Source organism: Microtus ochrogaster, chromosome 7 (genome assembly GCF_000317375.1).
Source record: "Microtus ochrogaster isolate Prairie Vole_2 chromosome 7, MicOch1.0, whole genome shotgun sequence".
In the NCBI taxonomy this organism is placed as follows: domain Eukaryota; kingdom Metazoa; phylum Chordata; class Mammalia; order Rodentia; family Cricetidae; genus Microtus; species Microtus ochrogaster.
This window is the reverse complement of record NC_022014.1, coordinates 1,809,466-1,827,822: the sequence shown is the minus strand read 5'-3', so window position 1 is coordinate 1,827,822 and position 18,357 is coordinate 1,809,466. Positions and strand designations below refer to the sequence as shown.

General features: G+C 44.0%; 1 protein-coding gene across 2 annotated transcripts in view; it reads left to right on the top strand.

Annotated features, from left to right (window-relative positions):
- The first annotated feature begins 84 nt into the window (after nucleotides 1-84).
- Nucleotides 85-18,357, top strand: part of Axin1 (axin 1) — a 56,321-nt gene continuing 38,048 nt past the window's right edge. Inside the window, exons 1-2 of one of the 2 annotated variants that reach the window (XM_005349050.2) lie at nucleotides 85-207; nucleotides 3,756-4,714. In XM_005349050.2, coding sequence (XP_005349107.1) covers nucleotides 3,837-4,714 — 878 coding nt within the window. In that variant the 5' untranslated portion in view covers nucleotides 85-207; nucleotides 3,756-3,836. The remainder of the gene's footprint in view (nucleotides 208-3,755; nucleotides 4,715-18,357) is intronic. The other variant, XM_005349051.3, reaches the window with a different exon arrangement.

Genomic DNA, 18,357 nt, shown 5'->3' with positions numbered 1-18,357 from the left:
GCGCGCTCCTGTGGCGCGGAGGCCTGCCGCCCGGGGCTGCGGGAGTAGGCCGCGCTAGGCCGGCGGACCCGGACCCGGAAGAGAGGGGCGCGCGGGTTGCGGGCGGGAGGCGTGTCGGAGCACGGCCCGCGATGTGCGAGGTTGTGCTCTGCGCGGGGAGACCAGAGCTCCAAGGGGAAGCCGAGTAGGAGAGGTGCAGGCTCCGCAGTACGTGTAGAGGCGTGGGGGCTGCGTGATATGCTAGGCATATGGGGTGAATGACTTTAGAGGCCGATGTGCCAGGGAAAGAAGGGGTGATAGTAGGGCACGGGGATAGTAGGCCTATGTGAACAGGACGAGGGAGTAAAGAAGACCAAGGATTCATAAGAATTATCTTCAGCTGGATGTGTCTCTGCTGAGTGTGGTGTGCTGGCGGTTGTTCACGGGTCTGGGACACGTTTAGGATGTGGGTGAGTTGGTGTTGAAGAGGTGCTGGTGGTAGACTGTGTGTGTCCTCCCTTTGCGTCATCCCCCCCCCCCCCAACCGCTGCAAAAAAGTAAAGGAAAGTAGGGATGAGTAAGAGAGCAAGGAGGACACTGTGGTTCGACTTGCCAGACACCCTGTTGTCCAGGTGTCCCTTTCTTGTCTGGATGATGCCTTACTTACCCTCTCCCCCAAAACAAAGCAAATCCCCCAAAACCAAAACCCAGAGCTGCACATTTTTAGTTGGGCATGAAGACAATATAGAAGAAAAAAAATCCACCAGCCTTGGATTTTTTCAGCTCATCTCCTGGATAACTTATAAAGGGTTTTCACTATGTGTGCGCTCCTTCCTTTATTCTCAGACTAGTGGAGAACATGGAGTCCAGTGTTACCTGAGAGAGGCAGCCCTAGCTGGTTTCAATTTTAGACCGTAGCTTCAGGAATTTTGTTTGATATCTCAGCAGGTGTTGACTTGTCCTGCATCTTTCAAAGAAACAAAGTGGGTTATGATGGCCCCTAAGACTTTATGTGATGGAGGACTGGAGTAGATAGGAAATTATAGCCCTGACCGCTCAAGAATTTAATCAGTGGATAGTTGGTATAATGCTAGTCACGTTATTACTTCCACATTCAGTCTAAATCATAAGCTTGGAAGTTATGCTTGAGTATAATAATATATACACACATACCCAGGGCTGTGTGTTTTGACAGTGTCAAAGGGAATTTTATATATGATATCAGACTTGTGGAGTCACTTTATAGGTGGTGGTTACAGATTTGAGGCCATATTTGGTGCTACGGGTGTTGGACTCTTACTGAATTTTCATAGCTACTTTATGTGTGGTATTTCTGTGTGTGCCTTAAATGCTAGCTGTCCTCTGTGGGAACCCAGGGATTATTAGAAATTGGGCTGTTGCTAGCGTTAGTAATTTGTGGGAATGCTCATGTACTTCCAGAGACAGGTGGCCAGGGATGCAGGCCCTCTTTCCTGTGGTGATAGCCTAGATAAGAACATGGTAGGCATGATGGTCTAGTGTGGTATGTCAGACATCCATGGTGCTTGCTGCATGGAGACAGTTCCCAGAAAGTCACTGAGGTTAAAGAAAGGTGTAGGGAACTCTGAACAGCAGGAGACCACAGTCATAGGGGCTGTGACCTTAAGAAACAGGCTGGTCCTGCTGAGGCTGAGATTATAACCTACCTAAGAAGTCATTAGCTGTAGAAATGTCATAATTGTGACCCACCTTTTATTTGTACATGCCTCTTCCTTCAAGCTATTAGTAATCTAGTCATCAGCATTGTTAGCAGTTAAAGTGTGTATTGTGTGAGAATAAACACGAGATGGATTTCATGGAAGCCAGGGCTCAGCACTATGGAGTGGTGACCAGGGACAGCCACTCCCTTATTTTTAGTTGTAGATGTACATTGTGCTGTTTTTGTTTTGTGAGAGTCTCTTGTATCCCAGACTGGTCTCCAACTCTTATGTAGCCAAGAATAACTTTAAGTTCCTGATCACCTGCTTCTCCCTCCTTTCAAAGGTGTGCACTGCCACTCAGTTTTTTGTTTTGTTTTGTTTCCAAGACGGATTTCTCAGTGTTGTTTTGGCTGTCCTGGAACTTGCTCTGGAGACCAAACTGGCCTCTAACTTAAAGAGATCCACCTGCCTCTGCCTCCCGAGTGCTGGAATTAAAGGCGTGCGCCACCACTGCCTGGCTACCATTCTATTTTATGCAGTATTGGGGGTCTGGAGATAGAACCCACACCTTAGCTTTCTAATGTAACACACTACCATCTGAACTACATCCCCAGCCCATGACCTTGATCTCTTGATTAAGATCTTGAACTCTTCACCTTGCAAGTTCTGGGGTTCCAGATATGTGCCAGTACATTGGCTTTATTTATTTATTTATTTATTAAGTTAGGTTCTCCTTTTTTTAAAAAAAATATTTATTTATTTGTTATGAATACAATATTCTGTCTGTGTTTATGTCTGCTGGCCAGAAGAGGGCATCAGACCTCATTACAAATGGTTGTGAGCCACCATGTGGTTGCTGGGAATTGAACTCAGGACCTTTGGAAGAGCAGGCACTGCTCTTAACCACTGAGCCATCTCTCCAGCCCCAAGTTAGGTTCTCATTTTGTAATCTAGGCTAGCTTCGACTCAGGATGATTCTTCCATTTTGTACCCTCTGGCTTGTTTAGTGTTCTGGACATCCTACTCTGCCATATGCCTCTCTCCAGCTCACTTTTAGTGGGTATGTTTGTGACAAGGCAGACTGTTGTTATCTCCCCCTTTGAATAGGTTGAGAGGCATTGCTAGAGCTCAGGCTCCCATGGGATGTAGCAAAAAGGACCAAAGATCATAGCAGAGGTTCTTATCTAAATATAAACAGGTTTGGTTCCTTCTGCATACTGTACACAGCAATAAAAACTATAGTTCTCTAATCTCTAAGAGTGTAGATTGTATAGTTTTCATCTGGTGGATCTAAACCATATTTCCTGTATGCTTCTTTAGCAGAAGTGTTTGCAATTTATTTATTTGTACTTTTTCTGCCTCTCTTAAGTTCCTAGTCACCATTTGTTATCAGAAGGGAATCTCCTAAGAGAGAAATTAGCAGCCAAGTACAGTTTTTTGGATCTCTAAAGTTGTCCATGTTGATGCTTCTGTATGTGGACTGTGTCCTTCCATCTCTGGTCCATGGTGTGGAAGGTGATCTCTTAGCTGTGGAGAGCAGGGAGGACATCTTGCTGTATGATTGCTCATGTTATGAGACATGTCAAGGATGAAAAGTGATAGAGCAGACAGGTAATACAGAGACTGTTAACTTGGAATGTGCCTGTCCACCTGAGGATCTGTAATGTGCCTCATTGTTTCTTAGTGTCACTAGGGCAAGTGAAGTGATTGTCTTCACGTGTGAGGGACCAGCTCACTGATGCTGGCAAATGGGGACAGAGTTACCCTTTCTTCTTCCAGCTTTCCTGTCCACTGGACAGTTATTTCTTTAGCCAGGATGGGTGATCTTCAGGCCTCACCACTGAAGGCATCCCTTGAAGGAGAGCTGACCTCTGTGATCCAGGCTTTCACTTAGTGTGAGAGGCAGTCTTGTAAAAGTTTCCAGGAATTGTCTTAATGATAGAGCAAAACTTCTGGCCAAAATATGTCTCTGCTGGAAGCCTGCATTGAGTCTCTGCTCCAAGTGGGAGTGGGAGGGCGTCACTGCACATCTCAAGAGAACCTCTGGTGTCCATGGACCACCTTTCCTAATCCTTGTCCTCTTAATGGTTTCAACAGGACAGATTGATTCCCTTGGGAGCTGTAAGTACTGAGGTATTAGGGTGCAGCGCTCATTGTTCACTGACGCAGAGTCCCAAAATGAATGTCCAGGAGCAGGGTTTCCCCTTGGACCTCGGAGCAAGTTTCACCGAAGATGCCCCCCGGCCCCCAGTGCCTGGAGAAGAGGGAGAACTGGTATCTACTGATTCGAGGCCTGTCAACCATAATTTCTGCTCTGGGAAAGGTGCCAGCACTAAAAGTGAGACCTCGACAGCTACCCCAAGACGTTCAGATCTGGATCTGGGATATGAGCCTGAGGGCAGTGCCTCCCCCACCCCACCATACTTGAGGTGGGCTGAGTCATTGCATTCCTTACTGGATGACCAAGATGGGATCAGCCTGTTCAGGACTTTCCTGAAGCAGGAGGGCTGTGCTGACTTGCTGGACTTCTGGTTTGCCTGCAGTGGCTTCAGGAAGCTTGAGCCCTGTGACTCAAATGAGGAGAAGAGGCTGAAGCTGGCAAGAGCCATCTACCGAAAGTACATCCTGGATAGCAATGGCATTGTGTCCAGACAAACCAAGCCAGCTACTAAAAGCTTCATAAAGGACTGTGTCATGAAGCAGCAGATTGATCCTGCCATGTTTGACCAGGCACAGACAGAAATCCAGTCCACCATGGAAGAGAATACCTACCCTTCCTTCCTTAAGTCTGACATTTATTTGGAATACACAAGGACAGGCTCAGAGAGTCCGAAGGTTTGCAGTGACCAGAGCTCAGGGTCTGGGACAGGGAAGGGCATGTCTGGATACCTGCCTACTTTGAATGAGGATGAAGAATGGAAATGTGACCAAGATGCAGATGAGGATGATGGCCGAGACTCTGTTCCCCCCAGCAGGCTCACCCAGAAGCTGCTATTGGAGACTGCTGCCCCGAGGGCCCCCTCAAGTAGACGGTACAGCGAAGGCAGAGAGCTCAGGTGAGTTCGGCACAAGGTGTCCATTTTCTATACACACCTCGGAGACCTGGCAAAGGAGCAAGGGAAAGGTGGTAACATGTGGCCTTGTTTTCAACCCCAACTGAAAACTCTACTGCTGCTGTTGTTGAATTATGGTTTTATTTCCTAAATAGATGCCGTCATACTTGTCATTGGATATCTTTTTATATTTGCGGAGTTGAGAATACAATAAACAGGACTTGCTAGATGTAATCCCACCTACTTGGGAAACTGAGGCAGGAGAATCAAGAATTGTGTGTCAGTCTGGGCAACTGGTAGAGATTCAAAATGAAAAGGTGTGGAGGCTTATTGGAGTTTCTGCATAGCATGCTGGAAACCCTTCTGTAGTTCTTTCCTTAGTAACACTTGTACTATGAAACATATGGCTTTGTGAATTTTTAGAAGCATGGAAATTCTTAATGTTTAAACTTTACCCCGAGCATAAAATTCATGTCTTCTTGCATAGAAGAAGGAGACAAAAACTCTGACGCTTAATAATGGGAGGGGAATACATTCAAACACATAGAAGATTCTAATTGCTTTCTTTTAACTTTAGACTTATTTTATTTCATGTGTATGAGTGTTTTACATCTGTGTATATATGCCACATGTGTGCCTGGTGTCCACAGAAGTCAGAAGAGAATTTCCGATCCCTTGAGACTGGAGTTAACAGATACTTGCCAGCCACCATGTGGGTGCTGGGATTCAAACTAAGACCCTCTAGAAAGACAAGTGCTCTTAACAGCTAAACCACCTCTCCAAACCCCACCCTCCTACACCTTGCTATTTTAATCTTTAGGATTCCTCCTGAAGAATGAGACAGTAGTGAGACAGTTTCTGTGTAGTCAGTTGTTGGAGGAGTCAGAAACTTCTGATGTCTGTGCTTGGAATTCTAGAACTGGACATTTCCCCTCCACATATCAGCCCAAGGGTGCAACTTGAGGAACAGCAACAGTGCTCCCAAATGACTATAGCTTTGAAACTTGTTTTTTCACCTTTCTGTTTAATTTTTTTTTTAATATTTACTAACGCACGTGAGTGTGTGTGTATGTGTGTATCACGCGCGCACCTCCAGTATGGTGGGGTTGGGGAGGGGTGTGTGTGTGTGTGTGTATGTATGTATGTATGCACGGGCCTCCAGTATGGTGGGGTGGGGAGGCATTGCCCTAAGGCTCATATGTGGAATATGTATGCATATGTAATAAGAGAACTACTTGTGGGGGTCACTTCTTATGGTTCTAGGGGTTAAACTCAGTCATTAGGCTTGGTGGCAACCTCCTTACCTGCTTACCTGCCTTGCCAACCCAAGCTTTACCATTTTTTAAATTCAGTATCACCGTTATAGGAGGCTTGTTTGGTTGGTGCTTGTTTTACTGTGGGCAGAGTTTCCTGTTTATCCACTCCCCCCCAAGCTGATGGCTAGAGACTTAGCTCATCATTGATCGCAACATGAAGACTTTTCCCACCTGCTAAGCTGGTTGTTGGTTGGGGTTCAGAACCCAGCTGAGCCTGGTGGCACAGGGATCCAGTTAGGTGGATTGTCAAGAAAGCAGGTTCATTGAACTGTAAAGAAAAGCTACTTGAGACTTTGTCTTCAAAAAGACAAAAACAAAAAACAATAAAAATTATGGGTATAGCTGGGTGATGGTGCTGCATGCCTTTTATCCCAATACTCAGGAAGCAGAAGCAGGTGGATCTTTGAATTGGAGTTCAGCCTAGTCTATAGAGAAAGTTCCAGGACAGATGTGGTGGCACACACCTTTAACCCTAACTGTCAGGGGAGGTAAAGGCAGACAGATCTCTGAGTTTGAGATCAGCCTGGTCTACAGAGGGAGAAATCAAAATTGGTCACTTATAAAGCTACAGAACTAACACTTCTTTAGTTTAGTGACACAGTTCAAAGTAGACTGTTGAACTGTGTTATTTTATTCATTTTCATTAACCAAGTGTTATTTACTTAGCAAGGTCTTCCTTCCCCCAGTACAGGGTTTCTCTCTGTATCCCTGGCTGTCCGGGAACTTGTTCTGTAGATCAGGCTGGCCTTGAACTCAAGAGATACATCTGCCCTGCCTCCTGAATGCTGTTATTAAAGGCATGCACCACCACAGGCCAGCTGTTTAGCAAGATTTTACAGGAATTTTTTTTTTTTGAGACAGGGTCTTATGCATCCTAGGTTGGCCTAAAAGTTTCCCTTTGAGCCAGGTGGTGGTGGCGTGCACCTTTAATCCCAGCACTCGGGAGGCAGAGGCAGAAGAGGCAGGCAGATCTCTGAGAGTTTGAGGCCAGCCTGGCCTACAAGAGCTAGTTTAAAGAGCATTGGTTGTTCTTCCAGAGGTCCTGAGTTCAATTCCCAGCAACCACATGGTGGCTCACAACCATCTATAATAGGATCTGATGTCCTCTTCTAGTGTACAGGCATACATGTAGACCATACATAAAATATAAATAAGTTTTTTTGTTGTTGTTGTTGTTGTTTTAAAGAGCTAGTTCCAGGAGAGGCTTCAAAGCTACAGAGAACCCCTGTCTCGGAGAACAAAAACAAAACAAAAATTCCCTCTGTAGCTGAGAATGACTTGAGCTTCCTGTCCTCCTCCTCCACTCTAGAATTCTGGGATTACAGGAATGCACCACCAATTTATGCAGTGAAGGTTGAATTTGAGGCAATGGGTGTTGACAGATATTTGACCAACTGTACTACATTCTTAGCAGTTGATTTATTTTTTGAGGCAAGATCTCCTGTAGCCCTCAGTCTAGCTGTGTAATTGATGATGACTTTGACTTATTTATCCACCTTTCAAGTGCTGAGATTACTGGCAAACTCCCCCACCTCATTTCCAACATGTTTTTTTTTGTTGTTGTTGTTGTTGTTGTTGACTGTGGTATTTGTTCATGTTTCTTGTTTACAATGTTAATGATCTAATTCAAAGCCTTATGCATTAGAGACAAGTTTATCAATAAATGACTTCCCTTCAACATTGTAATTTAGATACATTCTGCTTGTCGTGCAAGGGGCTATAGTTAGGAAGCACAAGGCGAGGAATAAGAAAATCCAACCCAACCACACACTGGGATTAAATTTTTACTAAATTGGCTACTGTTTCAAGTGCTTTGAACAGAAATTTAACTTTTCTTTTTTTTTTTTTCTTTTCCTCCTTCGCTCTCTCCCTCTTTCCCCCCTTTTTTCTTTTTCTCTTAAGACAGGATCTCACTATATAGTCCTTTCAAATTTAGACTCTGTAGACCAGGTTGGCCTCAAACTCCCAGAGATCCTCCTACTTCTGCCTCCCTAGTGCTGGTACTAAAAGATGTGCCAGCACACCTGACTAGCACTTTCCTTTATGGTTCAGTGAACTTGCTTTCTTGACAACCCATTTGGTTGGATCCCGTGTGATGGAGGTGGAGGTGGACGCCTTGTGAATCTGTGCTCTAACTACCCTTGTTTACTTGCATTTCCCATAACAATGAAGGAAGATTATTCATTGGCTCGTAGTGGGGAACATTGATGCTGCTACGTCCTGCTGGACCTTGAATGCTTAGAGCAGCGGTTTTCAACCTGTGAGTCATGACCTCTTGGGTTGTCAAATGACCCTTTCACAGGGATCACATGACATTAGCAAAATTAAAGTTATAAAGTAGCAACGAAAATTCTATGGTTGGGTGTCACCATAACACGAGGAACTGTAGTAAAATCACAGTGTTAGGAAGGTTGAGAACCACTGGCTTAGAGCCCAATGAGGTACAAGTAGGACAATCCTGTAAGCAAAATGGGGCACCTTACCTAGACAGCATGACTATTTCCCAGTAGAGGGAGAGGAGTCCTCCAAAGGAAAATTGGGCTGATGAGAATTAGGAAAAGAAAAGTTGATGTTGAATAGATATGACTAGCAAGTGTTCACTATGGAAGGAGGCCTCAGAACTAAATCTTGCTGAGTGATAACTTGTTTGTGAATGGCATGTTAGTGAGATACAAAGATCCAGAAATAGGGGGCTGGAGAGATGGCTCAGAGGTTAAGAGCACTGATTGCTCTTCCAGAGGTCCTGAGTTCAATTCCCAGCAACCACATGGTGGCTCACAACCATCTATAATGAGATCTGGCATACAAACATACATGGAAGGAATGTTGTATACACAATAAATAAATAAATAAATCTTAAAAAAAAATCCAGAAATAGTGTAGCATGATACCAACAGACTTGGGTCACTGACCGCCTTGCCTTGTGTCTCTGATTTGGTGCTCTGCTGTGCTTTTGTTGGTGGCCATTCTGCCTTGACAGGAGTTGCCATTCCTGTGTGTCAGTGCATGTGCATAATAATTTTCATATAGATGACTTGAAGCTTGGTTCTTTCAAAACTGAGAAGGCATGGTGCTCTCAGCTGAAACCAAGAGACACACTACTCTTGATTGGATTTTGAGTTTATTATACTTATGCAGGCACTGTGAGCTCTTAGGCCTAAGGGTCCCAGCACACTTTTGTCATTTGCTTTGCTTCCTCTCAATTTTTCTCTTTCTAATTTACCCTCTGTATTGGAGATTAAACCTAAACCACTGAGCTATGTACTCAGATCTCTCTCTCTCTCTCTTTAATTTTGAGATGGTTCAGTGGGTAAAGGCACTTGTCACTCATCCTGGCACCAGAGTTTGATCCTTGGAACCTGTGTAAAATTGGAAAGAGAGAACTGACAGTAAAAGTTGTTCTTTGACCTCTACACACATGGTATACATACACCCCTTCTCAATAATAATAAATGAAAAATTCAAAGACTAGAATAAATTTGAGATGGTGTCACTAAGTTGCTCAGGCTGACCTTGAATTTGTGATCCTTTTCCCTTAGTCTCTTGAGCAGCTGGGATTACAGGTTTGGGCCACCAGGTCCTGGACCTCTGTTGATTCTTGAAGAAGACCTTTCTGTTTATTGCCTGTTGTGTGTGAACTTTGGGCCTAACTTAGATTGGTTCATTACCTGCCTGTCTGCTCTCCTGCTCTTCCTTCCTTCCCAGTGCTGAGACTTACATCTGAGAAATAGGGCATGTTAGGTTGATGCTCTGCCACTGGGCTACATACATTCTTAGCTTGATTTTTTTTCTTTTGGCTCTTTGGTTTTTTTTTTTTAGATAAGGTTTCTTTGTGTAGCCCTGGCTATCCTGGATAGTTCAGTAGACCAGGCTGACCTTCAGTTTGGAGATCTGCCTGCCACTGCATCCTGAGCGCTGGGGTTAAAGGCATGCACCACCATCACCTGAAAATACCAGTAATTTTTTTAATTGTTTTTGTTTGTTTTTGTCCTTTTGAAAACAAGATCTCTCATGTAGCCTAGACTGGCCTAGAACTTGCTATGTAGCCAAGGCTGGTCTTGAACTTCTTTCTCTCCTTCATCTTCCAAATCTTGAGATTTCAGGTATGTGTTCCTACACCTGGCCTCCTCTATTGTTACTTGTTTTTGTTGCTTTTAAAAAATTTTAAGCCGGACGATGTTGGCGCATGCCTTTAATCCCAGCACTCGGGAGGCAGAGGCAGGCGGATCTCTGTGAGTTTGAGACCAGCCTGGTCTAAAGAGACAGGCTCCAAAGCCACAGAGAAACCCTGTCTCGAAAAACCAAAAAAAAAAAAAAATTTTAGTGTGTGTGTGTGTGTGCAGTTTGTGGGGTGATGCAGTGCCTACAGAGCCAGAAGGAGTTAGATACTCTGGAAATGGAGTTACAGAAAATTTTGTGAGCTACCTTACTTGAGTGTTGGGAACTGAACTTCATTCCTCTGTGAGAGCAGTATGGGCTCTTAACCCTGGAGTCATCTTCCCAGTCTCCTTTTTCTTTACTCCCTCCCTCCCTTCCTTTTTTTTTTTTCTGGTTTTTCGAGACAGGGTTTCTCTGTAGCTTTAGAGGTTGTCCTGGAACTAGCTCTTGTAGACCAGGCTGGCCTCGAACTCACAGAGATTCACCTACCTCTGCCTCCCGAGTGCTGGGATTAAAGGCGTGCGCCACCACCGCCCGGCTTTCCCTGCCTTCCTTTTTCTCTCTCTTCCTTTCACAGGGTCTCACCTCACTGCGCCTAGCCAACCTGAAACTCACTAAGTAGACCAGGCTGGCCTTGAATTCATGGAGATCCACTTGCCTCTGCTTCCCCAGTGCTGCGATTAAAGGTGTACACCACACTGGATCCGTTTATTTCTTTTTGAGACAGGATCTTACTCTTTTGTTTTGTTTTTGTTTTTTGGTTTTTTTTGAGACAGGATTTCTCTGTGTAGCCCTGGCTGTCCTGAAACTCACTTTGTAGATCAGACTGGCCTTGAACTCAGAGATCCACCTGCTTCTGCTTCCCAAGTGCTGGGATTAAAGGTGTGCACCACCACACCTGGCACTCTTTTTAGTTTATTTTTATTTTATGTGCATTAGTGTTTTGCCTGAATTATATCTGTGTGAGGATGTTGGGTCCCTTGGAACTTGAGTTACAGATGGTTGTGAGCTGCCATGTGGGTGCTGGGAATTAAACCTGGGTCCTCTGGAAGGCAGTCAGTGTGCTCTTAACTGCTGAGCCATCTCTTGAGCTTCCTGCCATTTCTCAAGCCCTCCTGTTAGCCAAGTGGTCTTGAACTCAGCAATCCTATCTCACCCTCCCAAGTACTGGAATATTAAGTGTCTCCATATCCACTTACCAATAGTTTGTTATTGTTGTTTCATTTTATTATGTTTCAGGAGGTCCTGTTGTGCTCTCAGTGTCTGTGCTGGGGTTATATTTAGGAAGTGGTCTCCTGTGCCAATGCATTCAAGCATACTTCCCACTTTCTCTTCTATGAGGTTCAGTGTGGTTGGTTTTATGTTGAGGTCTTTAATCCATTTGGACTTGAGTTTTGTGCATGGTAATAGAAATGGGTCTATGTTCATTCTTCTACATGCTGATATCCAGTTATGCCAGCACCATTTGTTGAATATGCTTTCTTTTTTCCATTTTATATTTTTTGCTTGTCAAAAAATCAGGTGTTCATAGGTGTGTGGATTGATATCTGGGTCTTCAATTTGGTTCCATTAGTCCTCCTGTCTGTTTTTATGCCAGTACCAGGCTGTTTTTAGTTCTGTAGCTCTGTAGTAGAGTTTGAAGTCAGGGATTGTGATGCCTCCAGAAGTTCCTTTTTGTACAGGATTGTTTTGGCTGTCCTGGGTTTTTTGCTTTTCCATATGAAGTTGAGTATTGTTCTTTCAAGGTCTGTGAAGAATTTTGCTGGGCATTGATTTTCATTTTTTAGACTTACTGTTTTATGTGTTTGTGTGTGGGCGTAAGTGTATGAATGTATACCACATGTAGGAAGGTACTCTCAGAGGTCAGAAGAGGGTATAGAATTTTTTGGAACTAGAATTAACAGATGCTTGTGAGCCTGATGTACCATCTCTACAGCCCCATAGTTTTAACAGGTAGGAATTAGGATCCTGGCAGTTTGGCACTCAGGCCCAGGTATTGTGACACATTAACTGGCAGGCATGGGTATTACTCTCCTTGGTAGGTTAGCCTGACCTACAAGTGTCATTTGAAATTGGTCTGGGTTTCATTTGTCAGGTCTTAATGAGCAGGTTTCAGCCATTTGGCTGCTAGTTTTAACCCCCAACTTCCCAAATGCTCTCTTTCATACATGTTTGCTACTTTTACCATTCTTGTTATTTGTGTCCTTTGCTGTACATAGTAGAGTCTCCTAGATCTTTTCCTATGTCTTTTTGGGCCAGCCCAGTAGTATACTCCTGGTCAGGCTTGGTTGCTGGTACCATTGACATTGAGTGGACTTTGAATGCCATTCACAGCGAGAGCAGTGTACTGTCTTGGCTGGGTTCCTGCCACACAGCCCTCTCCACTCAGAAAACAGATATTTTAGACATGATAACCAGCCCTTGCTCTCCAGCCCTCTTGGAGTTTATTGACTGTTTCTGGTGATGGCTTAAGAAGTCAATAACAAAACAAAAAAAGAAAAAAGAAATTGTAAGAGGAAGCACCCAATAGGCGCAAAGTTCTGAAGGTTAGTTTGCATCATGATTTGAGGCTCCAGTGAGAGCATCTAGTTTCACTTGATTTTAGCCAAAAGACTAAGAAGCTATGAGAGATTTATTTAGTTTCAGAGGAAGGTGTAGTCTTCTGAGCCTGATTTTTTTAAAAATTATTTATTAATTATGTATACAGCATTCTGCCTGCATGTACACCTGCAGGCCAGAAGAGGGCACCAGGTATCATTACAGATGGTTGTGAGCCACCATGTGGTTGCTGGGAATTGAACTCAGAACCTCTGGAAGAGCAGTCAGTGCTCTTAACCTTTGAGCCATCTCTCCAGCCCCTGAGCCTGAATTTGAAGACACAAGTACAAAGATGTCTTAGACTAACTTGGCCTATGGTACTGTCTGTTCATGGTTATTTGTGGCAAAGACAGTTCATATTTTAGTCTGGCCTCCTTGCAGCCCTCCTGTATTCTCTTGCTGTTGCCTTTGGGCATGGGGCTGAGGGAGACAGCAAGTTCCCATTGCCAATCCTATCATTTTCCAGATGTCTGGATGTTTCTCTGAAGTGAACTCCCCCTCCCCCTCCCCCCAGACAGGTATAGACCAGGCTGGCCATGAACTCACTGAGATCTGCCTGGCCTGCCTTTGCCTCCCAAGTGCTGAGATTATAGGCATGGGCTATAATGAACTCTTATTAGATGACCTCATAATGAGAAAACTGGAGACTCTTCTAGACAGTTTTAGTATACAGATTTGCGTTATCAGGATGAGACTCTGAGTGATTGGGTAGCTTTCTGGGCCCTTTTGGAACCCATATTTCTCCCTGGGTTGTTACTAAGAAATACTTGGTGTGGAGGTCAATGAGTAGCCCTGATGTTAAGTTCTCATGGGATATATACTTTGATCCAGATCCAAAAACTATTTTTTTTTTAATTTTTGTTTTTGGGGATTTTGTTTTGTTTGTTTGGGGTTTTCAAGACAGGGTTTCTCTGTAGCTTTGGAGTCTGTCTCTGTAGATCAGGCTGGCCTCGAACTCAGAGATCCACCTGTCTCTGCCTCCCGAGTGCCAGGATTAAAGGTGTGCGCCAACACTGCCCGGCCCCCAAAAAGTTTTTATAATAATTAATTTTAGTTTATGTGCATTAGTGTCAGATCCCCTGACACTGGAGTTACAGACAGTTGTGAGCTGCCATGTGAGTTCTGGGAACAAAACCTGGGTCCTCTGAAAGAGTTACCAGTTCTGTGCTCTTAACCAATGAGCCATCTCTCCAGCCCAGATCCTGGAACTTACTTTGTAGAACAAATTGGCCTCAAACTCACAGAGATCTACCTGCCTCTACCTTCTGAGAGCTGGGATTAAAGTCTGGCAGTGTATTCTCTTTAATTGCTGAGCCATCCTATCCCTTCACTCCCTCTCCCTAAGTGTTGTTATTATTTGTGTATGCATGCACACATGGTGTGTGTATGTCAAAGAACAGCTTTGTGGAGTCAGTTCTTCCCAGCATTGTGTGACTCTGGGGGGTTTGAACTTAGATCGCCAGGCTTGTTCCATAAGTACCTTTACTAACTGAGTGTGTGACTCTGGGGGTTTGAACTTAGATTGCCAGGCTTGTTCCATAAGTACCTTTACTAACTGACTCATCTAGGCAGCACTCAAAAATGTGGGTTTTTTGTTTGTGAATATTCAATGAAAATGTAAAAATCATTTCTGAGCTAGTAAGAACTACCTTTTCCCTTTAAATTGCTTTGATGTACTTACACTTTTAATCCCAGCAGAGACAGAAGGATTTCCGAGTTCAAGGCCAGCCTGGTCTACACTGAGGGAGCCTGTCTTTTTTTTTTTTCTTTTTTTTTTTCTTTTGAAGTAGAGTTTCTCTGTGTAACAGCCCTGGATTCTGTTCTGGAAGTAATTCACGCTCTGTAGACCAGGCTGGCCTCGGACTCACAGAAATCTGCCTGTCTCTGCCTCCAGAGTGCTGGAATTAAAAGTGTGGGCCACTATGCCTGGCTTGAGAAAGTCAAATAAAGAGAGGGAGAGAGAACGTTAGTTTTGTTTGGGGATGGTGAGATGAGTCAGTAGTTAAGAGAGACTGCCTCTGAGTCTGAGGATCTGAGATCTGAGTTCCATCCCTGGGATCCACATAGTAATAGAGAGAAATGACGTCTATGAGTTGTTCTTTGATACCTGCAAACACACGATGGCACACACTCACCCACATACAAATAAATAAAAATGTGATAATAATGAGTTAGGTTCATGGTGAATTTTGAAACTTTAGCTTAAGCTGGGGGTGATGGTGGTACATGTCCTAAGTCTCAGTGGACTATGTGAGACCAGCCTGGTCTATAAATTGAGTTCTGGGATAACCAGGGCTACCCATAGAAATTCTGTCTTGAAAAACCAAAAAAGAAAGAACTTCTAGCTTAATAAGCTCCCAGACTGTAGTTTGTGGAATTGACTTCCTTCTTACTGTGTTGTGACAGTGGAGAATTTGCAGGACTTGCCTGTTAAATGGAGAGATGAAATAAGGACCTGTAGAATGAGGTGTCATGGAGAAGCCATAGATAATGAGTAGGAGGTGCTCAGATTCCCACCAGATACCTGTGGGTTTCAGTCCCTCTACCTGGGCATTTAGCCTCCTGAAGAAAACTTCTGTTAGATACTGTAGACACCTGTGGATTGCACATGATGAGGATGACACATTGAGAATTCCAACACTAGGTCTTCCTCTGCCCAACTTATTCTTTTAAGCTTTTTTATATCAAAAGTGGCAGGATCATCCATACCTCACTTACCCTCATCAGTCAACAGCAGCCCTGGTCCTACTATGTACAGTGGTGTTGATTCAAATCTCTCCTTGCTCTTCTCACTGCTCTCCTGCTGGGTCACCACAGGAGCCCTCTCTGACAAAGTTCTGCTTTCACAATTTCACAGCATTTTTTTTCCCTTGAGACAGAGTTTCTCTGTGTTGCTATGGCTATCCTGGAAGTCACTGTGTAGACCAGGCTGGCCTTGAACTGAGAGATCCAACTGTCTCTGCCTCTCAAGTGCTAGGATTAAAGGCGTGCGCCCTCACCACCCAGCTGGCAGATCAATTCATGAAAATACCATCTCTTCTACCAATGCTGCAGAAACATCCTATGAGCCCTAATGTGCCCACCATACTATCTGTATATGTACATGCCTGTCAAGAGGTGGCCTTCCCTGCTTTTGCCCTACAAAGCTCTACAGTCTGACAGAACTCCATGGTATTCATGAAGTACTGTGGGTAGAAGTCAGACAGAGAGATGGGGATCAGCTCCAGTCCTGAACTCCTAGGCCTTGTGATGCTGTACCTACTACTGCTTTGTGGGTTTATGAATGGGAAGCACTGACAGACAACACAGAATTGAACATTTTATGAAGCTGTCTGTGTAAACCATGTTAGCTTGGCTTTTACCCACAGCAGTGTTTAAAGAGAGCAAGGTTTATATATTGAGCACAATTTGCTGGAGTGTGTGCATTTCATTGTGGCATCAATATGGTCTCTCCTGGAGTTAAGCTCTACCTGTAGGTCAGATGCTTGGTGACTCTTGTCTTTGTGTCAATGTGGGAGTCAGTCATGAAAATTCAAGTTTGGACTGAGTGTGGTGGCACATGATTTAATCCCAACACTCAGGAGGCAGAGGCAGGTGGATCTGTAAGTTCAAGGCCAGCCTGGTCTATAGAGCAAGTTCCAGGACAGTCGGGGCTGTTACACAGAGAAACCTTGTCTCAAAAAAGAAAAAAAGAAAAAGAAAATTCAAGTTTGGCCTGTGCTCTCTGACTCTGTCAGTTTTTCTACAGTCTGGATTTCATATATATTAGTTTACCCTGCAGCTCTTGGTTGTGGCTGAGTTATGGGAGTTGGCTAATCTGATCCTGACAGTTCTTCTTCAACCCTGTCCAGTCTAAGGCTCTGTGACCTTGTGTGGGAGGAAATAGCTTTGCTTTTCCCACTGTATCTCACCAGTAAGAACCCAATATTTGTGAGTCATAGAACCCTCTTAGAGTTAAGAATTTCAAAAAATGTGGGGCTGGAGAGATGACTCAGCACTTAAGAGCACTGACTGCTCTACCAGAGGTCCTGAGTTCAATTCCCAGCAACCAACCACATGGTGGCTCACAACCATCTATAATGAGATCTGGTGCCCTCTTCTGGGGAGCAGGTACGCATGCAGGCAGAACACTGTATACATAATAAATAATTTTTTAAAAAAAGTTAAAAAAATTTCAAAAAGTGTGTGATAATTCCAAAAAGTATGTGATCTACAGAAACATTCAGGATTCAGGTGTCTCTTCAGTTGTTTCTGTGGGTTATGCAGCTATCTGACATTAAATAAGGGTAGCTTCCTACCCAGCCAGGCATGGTGACACACACCTTTAATCTCAGCACTCAGGAAGTAGATGCAGAGTTTGAAGCCAGTTTGGGCTACAAAGCAAGTTCCAGGACAGCCAGAGCTGCTACACAGAGAAAACCTGTCTTGAAAAACAAAACAATTAAAAAAAAAACAACCCAAAAATCTGAGATAGTCCCCTACTACTTAAGCATCTTTTTGTGGTGCTAGACATTTTTTACGCATGGGTCAAAGCCGTTGTCTTCCCCATCTCTACACCCCAGTCCTAGCCTTCTATACAAGTGTCATTGACAAGCCTAGAAAATGAGTGCAGGGGCCTGGAGAGATGGCTCAGAGGTTAAGAGCACTAACTAATGGCATCAGATCCCATTAGAGATGGTTGTGAGCCACCATGTGTTTGCTGGGATTTGAACTCAGGACCTCTGGAAGAGCAGCCAGTGCTCTTAACTGCTGAGCCATCTCTCTAGCCCTATTTCTCAAATATGTGTTTATAATTTAAAAGTATTTTTTTTCTTCTGTGTGTGTATGTTTGCATGTGTCTGCATGCATGTAGAGTCCTGAGATTGATATCGAGAGTCTTGATTGGTTTTTAACCTTACTCATTGAGGCTCAATCTCTCAGTTGAACCCAGAGTTTGCTAGAACAGCTAGTTTGACTAGCCAGCTTCTCCAAGGATCCCGTCTCTGCCTTCGAAACACTAAAAATATAGGCAGTCAGTTACATCCACTTGACATTTACATATGCTCTGGCGATCTGAACTCTTTCTCTCGCTTTTGTGAACAGATGCTTTAACTTTTGAGCCATTTCCCCAGTATAAAAAGTACATTCTTAAAAAAATTCAGAAGACTGAGATGAGAGATGGCTCTTCCAGAGGACCTGGGATCAATTCCCAGCTCTCACAGCTTACAATATTTGTGACTCCAGTTCTAGGGGGATCTGATGCCCTCTTTTGGCCTCTATGAACACCAGGCATGCACATGATGCTCAGACATATATGTAGGCAAGATGCCCATACACATGAAATAAAATAAAGGTTAATGACTTAGATATAACTTTAATGTCATCCTAGCACTTGGGAGATTGAGGCAGTATTGCTTCCTGCTCAAGACTACACTGGTCAACAGAGTGAGACCCTGTCTTAAAAAGTTAAAACTATTAATCCCAGCACTCGGGAGGCAGAGGAAGGCGGATCTCTGTGAGTTCGAGACCAGCCTGGTCTACAGAGCTAGTTCCAGGACAGGCTCCAAAGCCACAGAGAAATCCTGACTCTAAAAA